The sequence below is a fragment of the Lontra canadensis genome, unplaced genomic scaffold (assembly GCF_010015895.1).
Source record: "Lontra canadensis isolate GAN:19392208 unplaced genomic scaffold, GSC_riverotter_1.0 scaffold4, whole genome shotgun sequence".
Classification (NCBI taxonomy): domain Eukaryota; kingdom Metazoa; phylum Chordata; class Mammalia; order Carnivora; family Mustelidae; genus Lontra; species Lontra canadensis.
The window spans coordinates 35,693,525-35,717,486 of NW_022630998.1; the positions used below are offsets into that span (position 1 = coordinate 35,693,525).

Genomic DNA, 23,962 nt, shown 5'->3' on the forward strand with positions numbered 1-23,962 from the left:
GAGTTCACAGCCACCCCTTGAGGGAACCTCAGGAGGACAGAGCAACCGTGGTGGTTCTAGTGCTGACCTCTGGGAGGCTCAGCTGGAGGCTTTTCTGGCCAGTCTGTGTCTGAAATGGCCTTGCTTTTATCTATTGCTTAGAGTCCCCCATCTCAGGGCAGGTTACTTTGAAAGCCAACCTAAGGTCACTTGTGGGACCTATGCTCATTCTCAATTTATAGACACAGAGTATAAAACATAAAAAATGCTACCCCTATCATCTGTTTCCATAATTTAAAAGAATTCAAACCTTGATACGTTTACAATGACAAAGAGTAGAACTTTTTCTACACACAGATAGTACTAAGTCTTATCCCTTAATAACTTAAACATTGAACAATTTCAAAATACACTTATTTGCAAAAGCTATGTAAGTCCAAACAACAGATTCCCTCCCTATTGGCAAACATCTTCAGATGCTCAGGGTTAAACTCCACCAACTGGAATGTTTCTTTCCTTAATCTCTGGTGGAAAAAAGGGAGGGTTCCAAAGTGCCTATTCTATACTGCACTGCAAATGATATAAGTGCGTGTATACACACCTATATGTGCACACATGCACATACATAGTAAGTCACCTATGTGTATCAGAATATGGCATTCAGTTATTACTGTAGCACTGGAGAAACACTCTTGGAATGACACTGTTTTCGATGTTTGTTATCTTTTCCTATAAACTAACAAAGAGATATGATCAATGGCTCTCATAAGAAAGAGGCATGCGAATCATAGATTTGTTGTTTTTGATCGTAAATACTTTTTTGGTGGGGACTAATAGAACCCCCAGGCTATTCGCTTTTTTAACCTCTTCTTTTTAACTCATCAGCAGTCCCTTTCCCTAAGTTAAGAGCTTTTTGTATATGCTGTTATTCAGGTGACTCGAGCAGGTATCCATTTTGCTGGCCATCAGCTGACCGCTGCTGTTGTAGCTGCTGGGATCAGAACTTTCCTTGCAGCATAAGATGCTGCAGAGGTACCTCTGGCATTCGGAAGAGGCATAATAGTAAATCAAGGGATCAATGCAACAGCTGATGCTGCTGACACAGACACAGAGGAGGTAGGCAAAGTAGGCAGCCTCTGTCATGGACTCCTGAGAAATGAAGGAGTAATGCAGAATCAGGAGGATGTTTGTGGGACCAAAGCAGAGGAGGAAGATGCAGAAAACAGCAAGCGAAAGGAACAAAGCCCGGGACTTCTTGCTCCGGTTGGCGACCGCAGAGGAGCTAAGGCATCGAATGATAGACACATAACAGATGGTGGAAACGATCAGGGGCACAAAGAAGAAGACAGCAGAGAAGGCTAAGAAGTAATAGGCATAGTAGCCTTTGAGGAGGGTTACACTGAGCACGTCATGGCAGGTGGTGACGTTGAGCCCCGGCACCTGGGTGGTTTGCTCCTTGAGAAGGAGAGGCACCACCCCCGCAATGGCCAGAGCCCAGATGGCCAGACAAGTGAAGGAAGCCCTCCCCAGGGTACGCCAGGAGAGGGACTGGATGGGGTACACCACGGCCAAAAACCGGTCAATGCTTATGACTGTCATGAGCATGATGGAGGCGTACATGTTACAGTAAAAGGCTGCGGTGACAAAGCGGCACATTTCGGAACCAAATCTCCAATCGCTTCCGGAAAAGTAATAGCTGATCTTGAATGGGAGCACTGACACGAAGAGCACGTCCGCCGTGGCCAGATGCAGCATGTACACCACAGCGGGCTTCTTGACCTTCATCTTCAAGATAAACACAACAATGGCCATGATATTCAGAGGAAGGCTTATGACAAACACGCCAGTGTAGACAGAGGGGATAAAAAGTGTCATCCAGGTGCTGGTAAGATACCCTGAGGCATCTTCTGAGATAAACACAGGGTGCAGTTTTTGAAGGGGATGGCTTATATTGATGGGGCTTAGTCTGTCTTCAGGGAACCTGCTCCTGTTTTTCTCCTCATCGCCATCCAGTGGGAATGGTTCAAATATATCATTCTTGATCTTGAGAAAAAATGACCGGGGATCCACAGTAGCATTGGTTGCTTTTGACTCTTAAAAAACAAAACAAAACAAAACAAATTAAAAAGTCAAAAAGACAAAGAGAATACATTTTACTTTTATTTTTTGAGAGGGGGTGGTAAAAAGCAAGCAATGCACAAATGGATTACAGACCTTATCAGGGAATAAGCTCACTTTAAATACTGTATAGCATTTTTTGTTGGCACAAGCACACACTTAAAAATCTGCTCCTTAGAAGGATTGAGGCAAATGACACACTTTCAGAGATACACCCTTAAGACATCAGAAAAGGCTGAGTGCCTGACATAAAGGAAAAAAGCGGTGACTTCTTTTCCATACTAGCTACCATCTCTATAAACAAATGCCTCCCAGGCTCTATGACTTCACTTTCCTCTACTCCACTTTTCCTCCAGGCCTTCATTTCCTCCATTTAGTTTGCAGACACCCCTGGAAGCCCGGAGTTCCCATGGAAACATCTATATAGAAAGGTGAGAGGACTTTTAAATTATAGAGCTGAGCTAGAGGCAAATTCCAAGTAGGATGGAGGGCTCCCATTTCCATGGCCATCGTCCGAATGACAGTAGTCTTCCTCTACCATCTTTAGTTGGTTGACACCATAGGATATTCCAAACCTCTCACATTTGGACCCAAACAACAGTTTCTTGGCTTATCTTTTAACATAGCCACAAGGTGCACACCTCCTCAGTCATCTTCCTGTCTCCTTCCTGAGCAGGCCTGTGGAGGAGCAGGTGTTCTAAGCTGATGGCCTTCCTCAGCTCAGTTCCAGAAGGCTACAGGCATTAAGGCAGATGCCAGGCCAATCAGGCTTTCTTCAGTGTCAACCAGAGGTCAAAATAAAGGCTCAGTTGCAAGCTTCCTCCTTTTATCACCCTCTTCCACCAAAAGCATCCACTTAAAATGTTCATCAGAGAAAGGCAACACTTAGCTGCTGTAATCCAACTGGCTTTTCCTTCTGAGTAGCTTTTGGTCAAATTCTGACAGTGAGGAAAGTTGGACAAAGAACTTTGGTGGGTCCTGGGAAGCTGAGGACCAGGGAGAGAAATCACAGGGGAAGAAGGGTGAAGTCTCCATCACTGGGAGTGTCCACAACAAACACTGGACGTGTAGGTCACTTAGAAGTGATGTTAGAGGATTTAAAATCTGGCTAGAAAGTGGATAAGCACAGTGGATTTTCAAACTTTTGGTCTTATTTTTTAGTGATGGACCCTTTGTGCAAATAAAAGCTTACACAGAGAGGCATAATGCAATAAGAGATAGTTCTAGTTCTGGAATGTCTCTGTAAGGTCACTGGACCCAACCATCCCTTAGATGAAATTAAAAACCCTTGACCTCCTTCCTCCCCCAAATCAACGACCTGACAGCATTTAGGTTCCTAAGGTGGTACAGAGGAGAGGAGAAATGAATCTTGAAAGAAAGGTGCCTGGTGACTTTCTTGTTTTCTTGACTTTCATGGTTATCTTAAAAGGAGGCCAAAGTTCAATGCCACAAAGGATGGCTAAAACCCAGATAGAAACCCACACTTTCTGGCCTAAAGAACCAGAGGTCAGAATCTAGGGCAAATGTAGTCACTGGAAAGTGAGGAGAGAACCCCAGAAAGGAAAAAACTCAGAGAAGGGAGCCAGTCCCAAATTACAATGTGAATTTGCCCCAGGATTTGTCTGATTCTGGAACCACGCAAATGTAAAGAACGATGTAAAGCAGTTCTGCTAAAGACAGAAGAACCGAAGTGATACTTTTGCTCAAGATGGAGACTTTCCACTTTGAGTCCAATAAAATTTATTGCCTGTTAAAGCAAAACTGCCAAAATCCTTTGGAGAAATAAAATCCCGATTCTTTACAGTATGGCAATGTCCAGGGTGCAATTCCAAATCATTTGATACAAAAAGAAACAGAAAAATGTGACCCAGTGTCAAGAAAAAAAGATAATCAGTGGAAACCAATCCCAAGAAGACCCAGATGCTGGATTTAGCAGATAAGGACTCTGAAGGATGTGCTCCAATGAAGTAAAGGGAAATATCTTACTGAAATGGATTAAAAAAAAAAAAAAAGAAGCTATCAGCAAAGAAACCAAGCAATGGAAATTCTAGAACTAGAAAGTAAAATACAACAAAATGGCATCTATTTCCAAAATAAGGAGCAAAGCTAGAGTAGAAAAGGGCCTGGTGGTGAAAGATGGAGATCATGGCTGGGCTCCTGTAGGTGAAGGGGTAGTCTCTGACCCTGTGACAGTACATCTGTCACAGGGAAGGTCAAATGTATCCAGTGATGCACTTCTGAGAAAATAGGTATGACTGGATTGCTCCTCAAGAGTAAGAAACCATTCCTGTTACTCTGAATCTCCAGTGCCCTGCACATGGTAGGTGGTCTTTAAACTGGCTTTTAATCACAGATTTGCATTCTAATATTGGCTCTGCCAGGAGTCACTTAACCCCTCTGAACTCAGTCTTGGAATCGTTAAAGTGCAATTCCAATACCTGTCTGACCTACAAATCTGGCAGCCACGTGTATCCCTTGTGAACCAGGACATGTGCTTACTTCATAAACTACACAAATTAATGTAAGAAATTAATTGTACCCTCCTCTTTTCACTTCAGTGCAACTTGCTTTTAGACTCAATTATTCGCTTATTTTAATTTTAAATTTAAATTAAATCTTATTTTAAATTAAAATGGAATCTATGCTCTTCTTCCCTCATATTTAGCAATATTTAGTTTTTCAGTATCATGAGGAACATGAACACACTGTAAAGTAGATAGCCCCAGCATTCAAAGCTGTAGATCAAATTTTAAATTCACAGCCTTTTCCAGAAGTATCCCTTTCTTCCCTCTGTTATGCACCTAACTTACACAGAAAAGAATGAATGGGTTCTGGCATTTTATTTTATTTCATTTTAAAAAATGATTTTATTTATTTGAGTAAGAGAAAGCCTGAGCAGGCCAAGGAGAAGGAGAAGCAGGCTTCCCACTGAGCGGGGAGCCTGACACGGGGCTCAACCCCAGGACACTGGGATCATGACCTGAGCCATAGGCAGACGCTTAACGACTGAGCTACCCAGGAGACCCAGGTTCCAGCATCTTAATACCACAAAGATTAAGTGTCCTTAAAAATGCTAATTCAGAAGAACCTGAAGATAACAATTTTCTTCTGCACTTTGGGAACCTGGTTAGATTAAGGACTTCTGTCATGCAAGGAGGGTAAAAGTACACACAGCGCACCCACAGACATGTTTGAATCCAGGCATTACCTAGAGGAACACTAAAATTTAAAAAGTACTGAAAACTCATAACTGAGCTTCTTAGATACTATCACTTTGTCCAAAAATAAAACTGTCATTGGATTTTACTCTATATTTAGTACTCTGGCCTTAAGTATTTGTTTTAAAATATTTCTTCACTGGCTAGGCCTTTTTAGGCAGGCAGTACGGTGTTTATAACAGAAACATTATATCCACTGAAACGTGAAATTTTTAGAGGCTAGAACCCAGGGAGAATGCATAATCCCTTGATTAAATATCATTAGCTAGGGTGTCACCTTTTCTTGTTCCTACAGGCTTTTGTGGAATTAAAAAAGGTCAGCAAAAAATTTTTTTAAAAAATTTGAGTATACACTATCATCAAAGAAATCAACAAAACCAATTCCACGCAATTAGACATATCCAACTAGCTCAAGCCCCTTAGGCTGCAATTTGGGTTTGTGTATCTCCCTTTTCCTCCCGTCCTGGCACAGCTCAGAGGTCAAGGAGAAAGTGCCTGCGAGTGTGCCAAAAGCTCTTGTTAATTCATCTGCTGTTGTTATTAAGCTATGGTTTCCCGTACAAAAAAAGCAGCTCAGGTCCTAAAATTAGTTCTCATGCTTCTTGCTAAGTTTTACTCAATTTAGTTTTCTCTTAAATGGCTCTAAAGTAGTTCTGTGATTCAATAAGGCAAACTGCTAAGTGCTTCAATATAGACTAACTCCAGAGAATTTTAAAAATTAGAAAGTCAGGCAAGGCTTCTTCTGTCTTTGAAGAGATTTGGCTTGGAAGCAGAGCGGTGACTAGATGTGCATTATCAAGGTCCCACGTGATGCTGGGATTTATACCATGCCAGCCTCCCCCAAAGCACCGGCCTTGGTTCTGGCTCAGAGTTCTGCCCCACAGGGCTCACGAATTAACAAAGCAGAAGTCCCAGAACCTTGCCCACATTCCCACATAGTGCAGAACAGTTGTACCCTGTACTTCCCCACAAGGGTATCCACACTACATGCTAAAGAGAAATAAAGAAGAGAATGATGGAAAATTAATAGAAACATAGTAATTCCATCAAATGGAAAATAATAGTATTACTGCAACACTCCACTGCTCCAAGGGCATAGGCACACCATTTTCTAATGCAAAGATCGAGTATATCCGAAGGAAACTGCTGGTTCCGGATCTGGGGTAGGAAATCTACAAGATGAGACTTGAACATCTCTGAAGAATATTAGGGTCAGGTCAGAAAGACTCTGGAGCTAATCTGAAGGGGGGTGGGCCCTGGCCAAGGTGTGACACTGATTCAAGAGAATAAGGACAAAAGTGAATTGAAACATTTGAAACGTCATATATGTTAAGATCCATGAGTTCATAATGATACTCAAAGGAAAACGATGCATCATTTTTGGTCACCTTTAGAGGGAATTAGGGGGCCCTATAAGAAAATTTAATAAAAGTTAATAAAAGCAAGATTCAAGCACTTATTCTGCCTTTTCTACATAAATGATATTTCAGGGCAACAACAGTTAATGACAGAAAGTTTTCTTTATAAAATAATTCCAGCTCCCATGGGGTGCCTGGGTGGCTCAGTTGGTTAAGCGCCTGCTTTCAGCTCGGGTCGTGATCTCAGGGTTCTGGGATCAAGTTCCACATCAGGCTCTCTGTTCAGTGGAGAGCCTGTTTCTCCCACTCCTTCAGACTGCTGCTCTGCCTACTTCTGCTCTCTAATCTGTCAAATAAATCAAATCTTAAAAAAGAATAATAATTCCAGGGGCGCCTGGGTGGCTCAGTGGGTTAAAACCGCTGCCTGCGGCTCAGGTCATGATCCCAGGGTTCTGGGATCGGCCCCGCATCAGGGTCTCTGCTCAGCAGGGAGCCTGCTTCCTCCTCTCTCTCTCTGCCTGCCTCTCTGCCTACTTGTGATCTCTGTCTGTCAAATAAATAAATAAAATATTAAAAAAAAAAGAGAATAATAATTCCAGCTCCTAAATGCAGAAACAATGACAGATTTAGGAAAGCATCATTCACAAGCTCTTGGTGAACTAATGGACTGAGTCTGATCACCAGTGGTCACTAAAACCACTGGGTGAACCATAGACAGAGAAGTTCCTAAGAGCTGGAGCAAGTGGACAGTGCCTGAATCTCCTGCATATTCAATCTTCAGATACAAAAAGAGAGTCCTGAGATGCATCAGGAAGTACACAGCACCGCTGCTGATGCCGTCTTGCAAAAAACCAAGCCCGAATCTGAATGGGCCTCCCGCTGTACCTGTACCCGCTATGACAGAAACGCCACGGACAGACGGGCATGCTACGTGCTCTACTGAACACCCCTACGTGATGCGGTGGGCTAGATGCAGGGTTCAGGGGAGGCTCCACAACAAATGTTTCTTTGAAAAATAAATAGCCATGAGAAAGGAGTAGATGGGAAACAGTTACAGATTAAAAGAGATTTAAGAGACACACCAACCAGATGCAGTGGTTGGCCTTGTTTGATCCTGATTCCAATAAAACAATGGTAAAAGGGCATTTATGAGACAATCAACGAAATCTGAATGCTGACTGAACAGTGTAAAATGTTAAGAAATTGATATTCATCTTTTTAGGTAATATAGTGGTATTATGGTTACATATTTAAAAAAGAGGGGCGCCTGGGTGGCTCAACTGGTTAAGTGTCTGACTTTGGCTCAGGTCATGATCTCGGGGTCCTGGGATTGAGCCCTGCTGAGCAGGGAGCCTGCTTCTCCCTCTCCTTCTACCCCCCACCCCAGCTTGTGTGCACTCTTTCTCACTCTCTCTCTCAAATAAATAAATACAATCTTTTTTTTTTTTTTAAGATTTTATTTATCTATTTGACAGAGAGAGATCACAAGTAGACAGAGAAGCAGGCAGAGAGAGAGAGGGGAGCAGACTCCCCACCGAGCAGGGAGCCCGATGCGGGACTCGATCCCAGGACCCTGAGATCATGACCTGAGCCGAAGGCAGCGGCTTAACCCACTGAGCCACCCAGGTGCCCAATAAATACAATCTTAAAAAATAATAGAAATAAAAAAGTTCTAGGGGTACCTGGGTGGCTCAGTTGGTTAGGTGTCTGACTTCTGCTCAGGTCATGATCTCAGGGTCTTGGGATGGAGCCTTGAGTGGGGCTCCCTTCTGAGTGGGAAGTCCGAGCCCTGAGTGGGGCTCCCTGCTGAGTGGGAAGTCCGCTTGTCTCTCACCCTCTGCCCCTTACCCTGTTCATGCGCTCTTTAAATAAATAAATAAAATCTAAAGAAAAAAAATTCTTCTTTCTGAGGATATATACCAATGTATTTATGGATGAAATGACATATATGTCTGGGATTTGCTTTAAAGTTGTCTACTTGGGGGAGAAGAGTGGGGTGTAGATAAAACAAGATATGGGGAGTAATTAATATGGTTTACTTTTGAGTATATTTGAAAATTTTCCTAACTAATGGAATAAAAAACCCAGATACTATATGCATATTTACTTACCACTAGAAACTAAGGACAAAGGCTTTTACTTTTGCTTTGCTTTTGTCTCAGGAATAAAGTTCTTGAATGTTTGCATGAAAAGTTGTTTTTGTTTTTTTTTGAGAGAGCGAAAGAGCATGCACAAGAAAGGGGAGGGGCAGAGAGGAAGAGAGAGAGAATCTCAAGCCGGCTCCAGGCTGAGCACAGAATCAGATGTAAGGCTTGATGTCTGGACTCTGATATTGTAACCTGAGCTGAAATCAATAGCCAGACACTTAACTGACACAGCCACCCAGGTGCCCTCAGGAACACACTTTTACATTTAATAAATTCATGTGATACCAACCCCTCAAAGGCTTTTCTGGAATTTGGAACAACTGTTATGAAAAACACTTGACATCTGTTGAATACCTACTATGTGCTATGTATTTCATACCTTACCTCATGTAACTAACATTTCTACAAGATAAGCATTATAATCCCTGCTTTATGGGCAACATGCAGAGGCACAGATAAGCTAAGTAACTAATCCAAACATAGAGAATTAGTAAGTGGAGGGGCCAGGATTTGAACCTTGATATTCTTAGCTCCAAAGCTCATATCCTTTGACCCACACCACATTACCCTGTCTCTTTACAAGACTTAAGATTTGGGGGTACCTGGGTGGCTCAGGTGGTTAAGTGTCTGCCTTTGGCTCAGGTCATGATCCTGGGGTCTTGGAATCAAGCCCCTACATCAGGCTCCCTCTGTCCTCCCCCTTGCTCATACTCTCTCTCATGCACAATTTCTCTCTCTCCCTCTCTCTCAAAATAAATAAATAAAATCTTTTTTTTTTTTTTAAGATTTTATTTATCTGACAAACAGAGATCACAAGTAGGCAGAAATTCAGGCAGAGAGAGAGAGGGAAGCAGGCTCCCTGCTGAGCAGAGAGCCCCATTCAGGGCTCAATCCCAGGACCCTGGGATCATGACCTGAGCCGAAGGCAGAAGCGAAATCTTTAAAAATAAATTAAAGACTTGAGATACATGACCTACTCCTGATACACTATAATTATTTTCCTCTAACCATTTCACCAAATAAATGAATCTGTCTACCCTTGTAACTATAGCAGGCAGTACCTGACCATATGAATATGTAACTTAAGTTGATGATGTCCATGGCCATTGCCTGGGAATTCAGGAGTCCTGCTGACCTTGGAGACATACCAATCACATGTTAGTAACCTAGTGCTCACAGACACATCACTTGTGGTAGAGAGACGTTCAAGGACAAAACAGAAAAGCAAACCTTTAAAACAGGGTTCAAGATGGGGCAGAAGCAAAAGGAGTAAGCAAACAAAAATCTCTGCTATGGGAAAACCAGAATTAAAGGTAGAATAAGGTAAACACTGAGTGCAGGGCTAAGAAAAGGTGGCCAGTATCAGAGGCTGCTTCTCCTACTAGCCCACATCCTGGAGCAGGGACTTGGCTGGAAGCATAGGAGAGGGGAGACAGGGGACAGGGGAACGCAAGGTAAAGACAACCAGGAAATTAAAATGTCAGCGCTCTCAGGCAGAACAGGCGCAAGAATGACAGAAGAGAAGGATGTGGGACCCTGTCCTGTAGCCTCAGGAGGTCAGGGCCTGACGTGTAGGATTAGGGCAGTAGCAGGCCTCTCTGGGACCTGTTCTGATTCACTGGCTTTTCCCATTCTACCAGTCCTGTTTAGCACCAAAAGTTACAGGCCCTGAGCTCCATGTCCTGGGAATGTTGCTCTACTAAACAAGCTAAAATGAAAACTAATTCACATAAAGGACGTTAATAATCAGCAATTACTCCCGGTACCAAGCTGTCTCTGTTCCTAACCCGGCCCAAGTCCCACTGTGGTTTGTAAACCTGAACTCAACGGAGATTCTAGACTGTGATAGAAACTATCATAAACGGCACTTCCTGGAAAGCAAACTCTTCTTGTAAAGCTAGTAAGGCTGTCAATTCTGCTAACCATGGGACAATTCACTGGGCCTGCTACACTAGGTTTTAAATGATAATGGAGACTTCATAATGGTTATGACATCAGTTTATAGGGTTTAACAAGCATTTAAAAAAAATGGAATAGTGTAAAAAATATTGGAATGCATAGTACAAGGTAAAGGTGAGTTCGGTTCTGGTAGTTTTGTTTCAAATCTACATATACACAACAATTGCCCATGCATATTTACTGCAGACACACACAACTACTGTGTCACAACGTATATTACTTACAGTTTTTTCTGCTGGCTAGCAAAAAATGAAAATACTGGAAAACACTATCCTACAATCCTATAAAACCTGACTTCTAATTAATTCATCACGGACTTGAAATATAGATGATAGAATGTCCTTTCTTATAGTTAAATTTGTTTGCACATGCAAATTACAGGTTATTCCTGTTATTTCAAAGGGCAGATTCCTTTTTTTTTCTTTTAGATTTTTATTTATTTATTTATTTGACAGGGATCACAGGTAGGCAGAGAGACAGGCAGAGAGAGAGAGGAGGAAGCAGGCTCTCCGCCGAGCAGGGAGCCCGATGCGGGGCTCAATCCCAGGACCTTGGGATCATGACCTGAGCCAAAGGCAGAGCCCTAACCCACTGAGCCACCCAGGCACCCCAAATTCATTTGAACCTAAATAAAGAATGCATAAAGGACATAATGGCCTTTTCCGGTGCTAAAACTTCTTCATTGGATGCCCTGGGATGGAGGAGAAGGAGGCTGTAACTTCAGTGGCAAGTACCTTCACAAGATTAGTGTGGGAGAGAGTGTTTGAAGGCAGTGAAAGCTCATATCCAGAAAAAAAATATCTCAGCCTACAGAGAGCTATTTGATTTGACAGTTCCTAAGCATAAACAAGAGAAGGCAAGAGGCAGAATGAAAGAAACCTCAAAAGAGGGAAATAAACAAAATTCTGAATGTTGAAACTGTGGAGTCCCCAATACCAGCATCATAGTAAAAAATAAACCAAGGCTGTGGTTCCTAAGGACCCTCCCAGGGTGTTTTTCTAAGTATTCATAGCAAAGGGGGCGCCCCACACTTATGAAAACTAGTGAAAGGGGAGTCCTCCAGACCCAAAAGGCTACATACTGTATACTGCCATTTATATGAAATGCAGAGAAGAAGTAAAATCACATAGGGAAAAAAAAAAAGCAAATCTGTGGTTGCCAGAGACTGGGGGGAGGGAGAATGCATATTAAGTGCTTAAGAAGTACTGGGCTTGTTTTGGGGTGAGGGAAATACTTTGGAAGTAGACAGAGGTGGTGATTATACAATACTGTAAGTGTACCAAACACCACTAATGATGGTATATTTTAAGATGGTTACTTTAAGATGGTTAATTTAATACTATGTGAATTTTACCTCAATTAAAAAATACAGGAAAGAAAGGAGTTCTGAGGGAAAAGAGAGATGTGTGTCTAAATGGAGGTGGGGGAAGATTAGAAACCTACAGTTGTGGGGACTCCATTTTCCCTGTGGAACTCCACCTAGCTCAAGGCTCAGCTGAGTTCCACTGTGTGATGGTGACAAGGACAAAGATGAACTGGCTAAGGGAGGGGAAGGGGTAGAAAGGGCACGGGGACAAAGACTGGCCAGAAGCATTTTGGAAAAGGAGCAAATGCAGAGCTGCTGAGAAAGTGCAAGTTAGGGTTCATAGCACACCAATCCATTTAGACATAAAGGGCAGAGAGATGCTGAATTAGAAAGACAGAGAGAGGGATAGAAAGGCATCCAGCAGAGAGGACATGAGAATATTCCTGAGAAAGGGCCCCATTGCCTCAAAAACATTCATACAAAGGAGGAGTGGACTTAGGGGGCAACATACTATCTCTATATGTCCTATAAAAGTAAAGTCAAAGGCATTAGGGAATGAAAAAAAAATGAATGAATAAGGGAGGAAGAGAGAGATAAGGAAGAAATTAATTTAGATAGGTATTAGAGTAGAAATTTACTTCTTGCTATTTCCTAAGAAATTTGGCTTTCGGGCTTTATAGAGGTTTCTGGTCCACTTAGGGCAGAATCATTGTCCTGTTTTGTGTCTTTTGTTTTTTAGCCTTAGGACCACAGTCTCTCAGTAACAGCCAATTAATTAGCATATTCATGAGTAGGGATCCATTTATAGCTTGTCTTATCATGTGTTTGCAAAAGTAAATAGCAGGAGACTACCACCCAGTCATAAATGTTCACTAAATACCTCCATGTACTAGGCCTGGGCTACAGACCAATGGGGTGCAGACCTTGCCCTCTAGGGGTCCTGGGGAGCACAGGAGAGTTACTCTTCTCTACAGCTGGGCATCTGGACGGCTTCCTCTCTACCGGGTTGGACAGAGAAAGCCTGCATTTAGGGAAGACAGGCCTTTAGTCAAACACCAGTGTTCTACTTCTTGCTAGACTTGGACCATAACCATTTTGGACCTATTTATCTACCTGTAAAATGGGGATGACATCTACTCAAAGGATTGTCGTGAAGAACAAATAAGATCCTAAATGTAAGGCACCTAAGCAGGATGCTGCTGTAGAAGGTGCTTGATACAGAGTGGCTGTTTTTAATTAAATGTGAACATGTGGGGTGTAAGGGGGGTCATTCTGGCCAGTGACAATGGCAGGGGGATAGATGTCACAGAGAACATAGCTCCTTGGAGGAGGAACTGGTAGGGCCGCGTGGAGTATAGGGAATCTAACAGGTTATGTAAGAGAGGGGGCTGGGTAGAGGCTCTGGACCCATCCTGCAAGGGGAAGGGCACCTCACTCTATGCTAAGGAAAGGGGCTTGGGCCTGTGGGCGGCCGGGCATCACAGGGATCTCCCACCCAATCCCCCCTGCCACAGTCACTATCAGCGATTCTTGAACCCTTTCATCCTCCAGATCCGTATAAAATTTACAAATATCATCTCTTGTATGCTGGCCCTCTTTGAGGAAGGCGAGTTATCTCACACTGTCTGGACAAAGGAAAGTAAACTGGTTAATGAACTTAAGAATTTCTCAACAGCCATTTGCTGAGTAGACACTGGTTCTGGACTTCTGGGGATAGATGGAAGTTTATAATCTTGGCCGGGGAGATGAGATACCCACAAGTGATGGTACAGCAAATGCCAAAATGAATGGAGCCAAAGAAGTCCCAAGAGCTTCCGGAAAGCTCAAACTGGTGGGCAGGGCGAGCCTGGAGGGTCTTCCCATGCCTGGGGTCTTACAGTTCCTCCATAACAGCTGGTTATGACAGACACTCTTTAGAACTGCCTGTGAACGGTGAGAAGAAGAAGCAGACCTATTTTTAGTTGATTTTATTAGTGATTTAAACTCTCTGAGGACAAGGCCCCACTTAATTCCTGGATGCAGGGCCCCTTTCTCCATTTGGAATTTTGGTATACTGTCTCCAAGCCTTAGTTTCAGGATGCCAACGAGGAATAAACACCCGCCTTCACAGTGGTGAAGAGGTGAAATCAGATAATTCGAGGTACAAATGCCTCCCAGCCCAGGGTTTGACACAGAAGAGGACACTTAGCACTGGCTCTTTCTCTTTTCTCATCCTCCTTTCTTTTTTCTCTCCCAAAGTGGTTCCAGAATCCAGTGTAGATAAATTAGCCAACGTTTGTTCAGTTATCTGTATATACTAGCTTGCCCAACTTAGCATACACCTCTGTTCACAAAGATGAAAGCAGAGCACAAACAGCAGCTTTAACTTCACTTCCTAACCTGCACCAAGAATCTTCCGTGGGGGCGGGGGCACTGCGAGGAAGGGGGACTACAGGGGATCAGTGCTGATACAAACTTATTCCCGACCCCACCATCCAAATCTCAAACAACAATTTGTATTCTCAAGAGCTTGGCCCAAAATAATAGCACAAAGTCACATAACACAGCATCCATAACACCATATAGTTTTCAGCTCTCCATGTTTCCCCAAGCACCCCAGGAGACAATGCAAATGTTATTCGCAGCAGCAGCTCACAGAGCTGCTGCGAAACTGGACCCCTATCTAGAGATGGGACTTTCCCCCAAAACACCGCTGACAAACTCACCCTGAGAAAAGATGGAAAGCAGAGAAAACACTATCTTTGTCACCTCTTCTTCATGCATCTAGACTAGTTCCAGTGTGAAAACAATGTAAAGGACACACTCGGTCCCTGGTAAGAAAACTAGCTAGAATCTGTTTCTACGGGGGGGGGGGGGGGGGGGTAGCGGTAGAAGCTTACAAAGCACTATCGCTATAAAGAAACCGAAACTTATCCCCCCTCAGTTTCTAACTAGTGTCTTCACCAGTTAAAACCAAGTTTTCTGTCCTGCTTTTCCGGGGGAAAGTTTGGAAAATATATTTATTTGCTCAAGTAGCCCGATACTTAAAAATACACTCTAGGTTGGAACTGTGTTCTAGGTGAGCAACCTCTTCCCTGCACCATGCCAGAAACAGAAATACTGAAAGCCCAGAGTGTCTAAGGGAGCCCGGTTCTGGGGAAGAAGGAATCTCTTTCCTCAACTCAGCTTGGAAGACCTGGTTCTAGGTAAAAACCTCGGGGCCACCATCACAATCACCGCCACCGCCGCCTGTGGCAGACCCTGTTATCACCCCATATTCTGCGCCATGAGCACGTCCCATACACAAGACTCGTGTTAGAGGCTGCCGGTACTGATTTTCTACTAAACACCCACGGTACTGAGCTTTTCTCCACACCCCTATAAAATGTGCAAGAAAAACAATTTTCCTACAAAACAAAACTTCAACTGGAGCCCTGTTCCACTTTACATTGAAAGGGCCAGAACGCTGACTGGTGGAACAACGTGAGACCCGTTCTTTTTGGGGGTGGTCCTGGGAGAAACAGATCACACAGTACAACAGATGCAATGGGGGACCAGGAGCCTCAGGCTTCCCCAGAAAAATCTGACCTCTTCCTCCTCCTCCCTATCCAACACCACGTCTCAGGAAGGCTGCACCTTTCGAAACCAAGTCCAAAAGAACAGGGGTCATAATCCCCGCCTGGATTTGACTGGGGGAGGCTCTGGAAATCAGCTCAAATACCTGCTTGGCTTCTGGAGGAACCTGAGGCGGAGGGCGCGGCCAGGGGGACCCCCACCCCCAGTCGAGAAGGCTCAGCCTGGACCCATTTAGTCCCCACATCCCACCGCCCCCCCCATCCCGCGGGGGCCTCGGCTGCGGAGCCGACAGCGGGCCAGGAGGGAATACCGGGGCAGCTCTCACCGGGCTTGCGGCCTCGAGTGCGGGCCGACAGCAGGGGGCCGCACAGACTGAGTCCGGCGGCCACCAGCAGCAGCCGCCGCGGCCCCATTGTCCGGAGGTTCGGCGCGGCTCGGGTGGACTGCCCAGCCTCTGAGCGGCTCGCGCTCCGTGCGCTCTCCCTCCGGCCGCGGGGTCTAGCCGTCGGCCGCGGCGCACTCCGTGCGGGCCGGCAGAGCGCTCGCTGCCCGGGGACAGAAGAAGGACGCTCGCGTCGCCCCGCGGACTGGCGTGTCCCGTGGCGAGGCCCGCTGCTCTCTGAGTGCGGGCGGAGGTGGGGCGGAACCCCGGCGCGCGGGAGCTGAGCTGCGCGAGCTAGGAAGGGCGCCCCCCCGCGCCGAGTGTGCGCCTGGAATCTGCGGCTGCCCGCCGCGCGCTCCCCTCCCCCTCCCCGCGAGTCTCTCAGCCGCCGCTACGCCGTCCCGGACTCCCGCGACCGCGCCACCTGTGGTGCGCCGCGTGCCCCCCCTCCGTCCCCCCTCGCCGCCGCCGGATCCCGCCAGCTGGCCACTGCCCGGCGGGGGAATCCAAACGAGACACTTTTTCCTCTGGACGCCTTTGACCCACAAGCTCTCAGTGACTCAGACCGGCGGGGACCTCGAGCAGGACCGCGCGGCCCTGGCGGCTGCTCCCTTCACTTCTCATTACTCTCCTGAGGAGCAGAGGCGTTCGCAGTGAACCTCCCAGCAGGGATGCGGCCCGGGGGCGCCGGCCCCCACGCCCCGCGCCAGACCTTACCGCCGGCGCGCCAAGCGCCTCAGGCAGGCCGAGCGCCGCTGCCCCTTCGGAGATTGGGGTATTTAGCTGAAAGTTTCGAAGTGATTCGTGTTTTTTTTTTAAACTTTGGGACAGTGAATTAGAAAGTTTATCCTTTGGGGAGAAGGTGGCCCTCAATGAGAAGCAGCCTTTCTGTTTGGAAAGTTTCTTGCCATTTTAAAAATTCGTTTCTCATTATTTGGAGAAGTTAGCACTTACTGTTTCGCGGGTAGGCTCTGCCTGCGAGGGGAAGTAACCACGCCGAGGCCCAGCGCCGCGGATCCCCGCTCCCGCCCCCCGCGACTGCAGCCTTTTGTCCTCCGCCCGCTGCCCGCGCGCCGGGGCACCTGCGCAGCCCTTCCCGACCGCCCGGCGGCTGCGCGTAACTGCGCACGGGCGCTGCTCCGGCACCTGATGCCCGAGGACGGCCCGGTGCCTCCGAACGCGCCCCTCACAGTTTCTGGCACCATAGGACGAAAGTTTGGTACTGTGTGGCCAAATTCGAGTCGCAGGGCGGTGGACACTGGGGGACGTCGCGGCTGGGGCTGCGGGGAGGAGTAGCACGGGGTTCTTTTGGCTCAGGAAGCTTATCTGCGGAGTCTGAGACCCCAGCGGGAAATGGGTTCCCTCCGCCGGCCTTTTCCAGGAAAGTTCACCCGCAGCCCCTTCTCCTCTCGCTTGTGCAGGCCTTTTCTGCACCCTGTGGCTGATAAACTGTACTTGAGAGTCACTGGTCACGCTCAAGCTTTCTAAAAGGGGAATTTCGCTTTGAGAGTGTTACTCCCCAGGAAGAGCTCTGATACTTAAAACTAGGAGAAAATACATTAGAGACTCTTTCTGTAATGCCCCCATCGTCCTTGAAGCACAGGGCCTTGTGAGAAGCAGCTGTACAATAAATTACTGAATAACTCAGTTATATAATGTTACTTTAAAAAATTTTCCTATCAGTTCTCCGACGAAACATCCAAGAGATGTGAACCACTAACATTATGTATTTCCTCACTCCCTAACTTACATTACTTTTCATTAATCCTAAGATGCCATCGATTTTAAGACTCAATTTATGTACTACAAGCACACACACACACACACACACACACACACACACACACACAAATACTGCCAATTAAACTGTGCATACTGATGATTTTAAGAAACATCTCAATTTCAGGATTATTTAAAATATGAATAAAGGCCCCCTGAGAATCAATGAAATAGTGTAAGATGTAAAAGTAATCCATACATGTGGCAAAAAATTCTAACAGTTCAAGGATAGTCAATGAAAAGTTAAAGTACCTTCAGCCTCCACTTCTAAGAACCACTTATCCATGATGACTATAGTTTAAAGTTTCTGTCCCTCATTCAAGAATTTATATCCACATACAAGTACATATGTATGTATCTCCTTAAAATATAAATGGGATAATACTATGAGGATGCTTTTAAGTTTTAACTATTTCAGTGGTGGAAGATGTTAACCATTTTACAAAACTGAAATTTAAAGGACACTTTTTTTTTGCTTAGTTATTAGAACAGAACGCACAGACAGCTGCTGAAATGCATGTTTCATTCTCTGTGCACATTAGCTAGGTTAAAGCCTACTTTAGAGTGGGGCTGAGATACAGAACAAGGGTGGAGAGTGGAACACAATGAAGCATTTCTTCCTCACTTTAGTGTTTTCTCTAAATTGGGAGATTGCTCATTGAGCAGCCACCAAAAACTTACCTTCAGAAACAGTGGTTTTAACTTTATCACACACGGTGCAGGTTCCTGAACCTCATCCCAGAACTATGAAATGAGATTCTATATTTTTGACAAGCAGCCCCAGGTGATGGTGATATCAGTCAAAGTTTACAGAGATGTTATTCTAAGACAGTGGTTCTCAAACTTTAGCATGGATCAGTCATCTGGAAGACTTGTTAAACTATAGTGCCAGACCTCATCTCCAGAGTTTCTGACCCTGTAAGTCTGGGGTGTGGTCTGAAAATTTGCATTTTTTAACAAGTTCCTGAGTGATGCAGAGGCTAAAGATGATGGGACAGGGGTGGGTAGGATGGACACACTTGGAAAGCTGCTTTGAGAGGTAAAAAGAACTGAACAGGATTTCATATAGTCTGTGTGACCATCTTTATTTTTATTTTTTTTTAAAGATTTTATTTATTTACTTGACAGACAGAGATCACAAGTAGGCAGAGAGAGAGGAGGAAGCAGGCTCCCCGCTGAGCAGAGAGACTGATGTGGGGCTCGGTCCTAGGACTCTGGAATCATGACCTGAGCCGAAGGCAGAGGCTTTAACCCACTGAGCCGCCCAGGTGCCCATGTGACCGTCTTTCAATTACACAACATTTCAAGCATATAGAAAAATACAGAGCCTAATATCACACCCATGGGCCTACAATCTGGCATTAGCAAATATATGTAAATATATATTTATCTTTTCTTGGTTAAGCTTTTTGATACCCTTTTCTGATTTCATTTTTCCTGCCCAGAATAGTAACTTTCTTATTCATGTTTTTGTACTTTTATATTTATTTAAAAAAAATTAGTATTACTTTGTATGTTCTAAATATCTACAGAGTAACATACTCTAGGAATACTTCCGTAGTTTTCATTTTTCTAGATTTACCTGATTGGTATACATATATGTAATTGTTTTTAAACTTTTTATGGTATACTTTTGTATGTATATACAGCATTTTATTCTTCTAATGCAATTTTTTTAGAGCACTTTGTTTTTAAGATTTTATTTATTTATTTGACAGAGATCACAAGTAGGCAGAAAGACAGGCAGAGAGAGAGGAGGAAGCAGGCTCCCCACCGAGCAGAGAGCCCAATGCGGGGCTCAATCCCAGGATCCTGGGATCATGACCTGAGCCAAAGGCAGAGGCTTTAATCCACTGGGGCATCCAGGCACCCCCTTCTAATGCAATTTTATCTGAAGTTTTGTCCAATTTATTTCACCCAACATAGTGTATTTTTTGCTTTTTTTTTCCTTTTTAAAATATTTTTGTTTTTATTTATTTTTAAAGATTTTATTTGAGAGAGAGAGAGAGAGAGAGAGAGGGAGGGAGAAAGAGGAAGCACGAGGTGGGAGAAGGGGCAAAGGCAGAAGTAGGGTCCCTTCTAAGCAGGGAGCCCAACCCAGGGCTCTATCCCAGGACCCCAGGATCATGACTTGAGCCGAAGGCAGATGCCCAACTGACTGAGCCACCCTGGTGCCCCCAAAGATTTTCATTTTTTAGAAAGTAATCTCTACACCCAGTGTGGTGTTTGAAGCCTCCAAAGATGACAATATATTCCAAGAACTTCCTTAGTAATTTCCTCTTGGAAGCTAATGGTACAAGTCTCAGCTCAAGGGGAGGGGGAGAGGAAAGGGGAGAGAATTTGCCTTCTTGTGCCCTTTTGTATTTGAGTTCCAAACAGATTAGATGATGCCTGCCTACAGGGGTGAAGGGATCTTTCTTTACTCAGTCCACACATTCAAGCGTTAATCGCTTCTGGAAACACTCTCATGGACACATCCAGAAATCACGTTTTATCAAGGAGGCATCTGTATGAGCTATTTTATTTGGACACTGAATGGAGATTGCCTCCCCTATGAGAACGAGATAATCACTCAGTGCTGCCCTCATACAAGGGTCAGGCTGAAGCAAGCCTTTGACTCCTGAGGGACAGGGGGTGGTGGGGTCTGACTCCTTCTTAACCCAACATGGATGCAGCCTTTTATCCCCCACCTCTGTGCCATTTACAAGGCACTGCCAGGCTCTGGACTTACAGCAGTGGCTGAAACACTCACTCTCTGTCCTTTGGAGCTTAGAGGATGACTTTCAGGGGCTCTATCTTACCTGTTAGCCAAATGCTGGTTTCAGTAACAGAGGTAACAGGTTTTCAAAAGCTGATCAGCTGTATAGGATCCAATGTTCCCCAGAATCTCTTAAAATACAATCAACTATCAACATTCAGAGTTCCGTGGTTCACCTCTTAGAATGTTTGAGGAGTACCACAAATCCCTGCTTAACCACAGCCAAAGTCTTAAAAATCACGTCATGAATAGCACCTCTAATTAGGGCTCCACCACCCACACACACTAACACACATGTTACGATTCTGATCTTTCAGTGACTTTGTCAGACAATGGTCATATTGCGTTGGTCTCTATTTCACCACAAACTTCCAGAATATTAAAATAGGCTCAAGTTTTCCCTCTTGGAGATTACTAGAACACATCCTTTGAGAGTAGCTAGAATGCAGCTTAAGCCCTTTTTCATGTCTCGGTGCTAAAAAGTGGAGTTCACGAGAACACGAACTCTCAATCTTCCAACCAAAGACCATTTTTGTAATATTGGAAACATGGCTGGACATACATCAAAATCAAGGAACCAGCTTTAGACTTAATCAAGTTACAGTTTCAGTGGCTAAGTGTTTCAAAAGCAAAAAAAAAAAAAAAAAAAAAGTTATTCTCACAGAGTAGGGAAAGATGAGCTCTGGGGAGAAGGCTGACTTCAAAGAATGTTCCACTCCAAAATAGGCCTCTTTGGCACAGGGTTTATTTTGAAGTGATTATTTCGTGAAACTGCTGACACAAGAGAAGTTCTGAAAATAAAAGTTATCCTTCTGTAACGGCAATTTACATTTATGAAGAAAATTTACATTAGAAAGGGAGGTTGTACCAGGAAGAGAGTTACTGCTGGACATCACTTATTCACCTGGCTTATCTTCCAGGCAAGGTCAATCTCACCAAACTTTTCCTCTTCTCACCTTCCCCTGAAGTGCAACACTGTCTCTCCCCCTACCCCACCCAATCAATTACCCCCCCTCCGTGCCCCCGATATCCTTCTTTTGTCTTTAGCTGAAGGTAGTAAGGTGAGGGCTTGGGCTATTTCAAGGAGTTTTTCTCAGTTTTCTTGGGTATTTCCTATGTATACATGAGGCATGCATTTTAAACTTGCATTTGTTTTTGTCTTGGTATTTTTTTTTATTACAGTGTGTCTCAGCCACAAACGCAGGAGGAGGGAGGGAAAATTATTTTTCCTCTTCTACAATGGTTAAGAGTCTTTAGTGGCTCAGGATTATATGGTACAACTGTTTCTGGCTTGGGGTTCAGTCCTTCTGGGAGGACCCTGGGCCTTGGCTGCAACCATCCCTACGTCCATACCTCCATTGGCTTCTTCGTGTTCACTCCTTTTCTTCATCCCAGTTCTCCTTCTCAGTTATTCCTTTGTTCATGTGCCTCAACAATCTCAAGTAGCCATTGGTAGTGTCTTCAAAAATAGCCTTATGCTGTGGGCCAATGGAGAGAAAACATTCACCTCTTTCCTTGAGGGTACTGGCAGGATACAAAGGTCTATACTAATCCAGATAATATTCAAGCATAATGCTTAGTGTTGTAATGAAACAAACTCCCTTCAAATATACTATGAAACATTAACTTTTGCCTCCCAGCAATTTTTCCTTAATTTAGGCTCCTCTGACATATTTCCATTAACAATCTTTCCTGGATCGCAAGGGAGGAAGTCTAACCTAGCTTCTACCGTCCCTGGCTCCTGTTTCTCATGTAATGAAGCTGCAGGGGAGGACAAGGTTTATTCAAAAGATGACACCTATGCAAGCATATGTTTATTTGATTCCTTTAGGTATGCAGGTCTGTGTTAAGGTTTACTGCATTAACACGCCGCCAACCCCCGCCCCCAACATCTACTCACTGTTAAGACAGTGAGCACTGTTTTGACAAAGAGCATTTTCGCTCTGTTGAAAATACATACAGCTGGAAATGGTCACTAATGGGGCAGATTCTACTTTTAAAAAAGTTGAACTTTCCAAATTCTGTTGGCCTCACACTTAAAGTTCATTTGTGTAAAACGTGCATAAGTCACACTTTCTCAATGCTTTGTAAACCCTGTGGAAAATACAGCCTGTAGAACGAATGAACAGAATACCAAATTCCATCCTGAGAGTCTGGATTATTGTTGTCATGGAGAGAGCTAACCTGTCTCCAGCCATCACTCTTTCAGTAATAGCACCCTCCTCTCACCTCAGCATTTCATGGGGTACCTGGCTGGGGCACTCATTTCCCAGCCTCTGTTGAAGCATGTGGAGCATGACTAAGTTTTGGCCAATCGGATGTAAGCAGAAGTGACACACGCAGGCCCTGGACTTCTTTCCCTTTTCTGTGGCTGGGAATCAGTGATAAGGACAGAGCCAAATGGCCAGCTTGGGCTCTAGATAACCTTGTGGGCCTGCTCACTTACCTTTGAACTGCTGGACAATAACAAACTTCTCTCTTGTTCCACCCACAGGCCTTTGGATCTCTTGGTCACAGCAGCTTACTCTGCACCTTACCAAGTACAGCTATAGGCATGTTGTTTCTTTTCCTGATAAGCCCGAGAACCTTCTACCCACTCAATAGATTTAGATGAAGACCACTAAAAAGCCAAATTTACATAATTCAGTAACATTTATTTTACATAAAACAATTTTCAAAGAATACATTTAAAAACCATCTAGATACTGATTTTATTGCATTACAAAAAGTTGAGAGGCCCAATTGAAGTATTCAAATAAACTGTGAGAGGTTGACGTGGGGCTTAAGATCGCTACCGTGGTGTTCCTTAGTCACTTAAAGGCTCTGGGAACAAGAGTCTTTACTATGAGGCAGTAGTGCACTTCATTTAGTAGGAATAAATCACATAAAATATATACTTTTATACAGAAAGTATTATTGTATTATCACTTTCAATTACTTATAAAAACTTCATTTTGAATTGCACAAAACTTCTTTAAAATTGGTAACTCCCAGAAGGTAGGGCTTAGACCTAAGAATCTGTGTAAATAATTCATTACAAATAATTAGGTCTCCATTTCTCCACAGACCCAAACAAACAAACAAACAAACAAAAAAACAACAAAACAAAAACCCAAAAACAAACCCAGGAAGAATTACATTATTCAAATGGGACATTTAAAATTTTTTTCATAGGAAAATAGGTTTACAGATTTGTCTCTAGTCAACTAAACTTATTTTCTCCCTACTTTAAAACCAATCATGGAATGTCCAAAGTTTTAAATCAGAGTACCTAGACCACAGTATAATGTGGAAGTGTTTACATTAATTCATCTTTTTGGATTATTCTACCATAGTATCAAATTATCAAAAAGGCACATGGGTACATTCTTCAGAACAGTTTTGGTCTTTTTTGTTTTTTTTC

General features: G+C 44.1%; 1 protein-coding gene across 1 annotated transcript; it reads right to left on the reverse strand.

The window, feature by feature from the left end:
- Positions 1-371: 371 nt before the first annotated feature.
- Positions 372-16,225, reverse strand: F2R (coagulation factor II thrombin receptor). Its single transcript, XM_032848111.1, has 2 exons — positions 15,966-16,225; positions 372-2,072 (listed from the first exon to the last, which is right to left on the reverse strand). Exons 1-2 carry the CDS (start codon positions 16,051-16,053, stop codon positions 877-879), a joined length of 1,284 nt encoding a protein of 427 aa, XP_032704002.1. The 5' UTR covers positions 16,054-16,225; the 3' UTR covers positions 372-876.
- Positions 16,226-23,962: the final 7,737 nt, after the last annotated feature.

What these genes read in the sequence shown, in the direction of transcription:
- F2R (XM_032848111.1), bottom strand. Translation starts at nt 16,053, where the DNA reads ATGGGGCCGCGGCGGCTGCTGCTGGTGGCCGCCGGACTCAGTCTGTGC. An exon ending in CACTCGAGGCCGCAAGCCCG is followed by an intron (nt 2,073 to 15,965) that starts GTGAGAGCTGCC and finishes TTGTTTTTTAAG; the next exon opens with AGTCAAAAGCAACCAATGCT.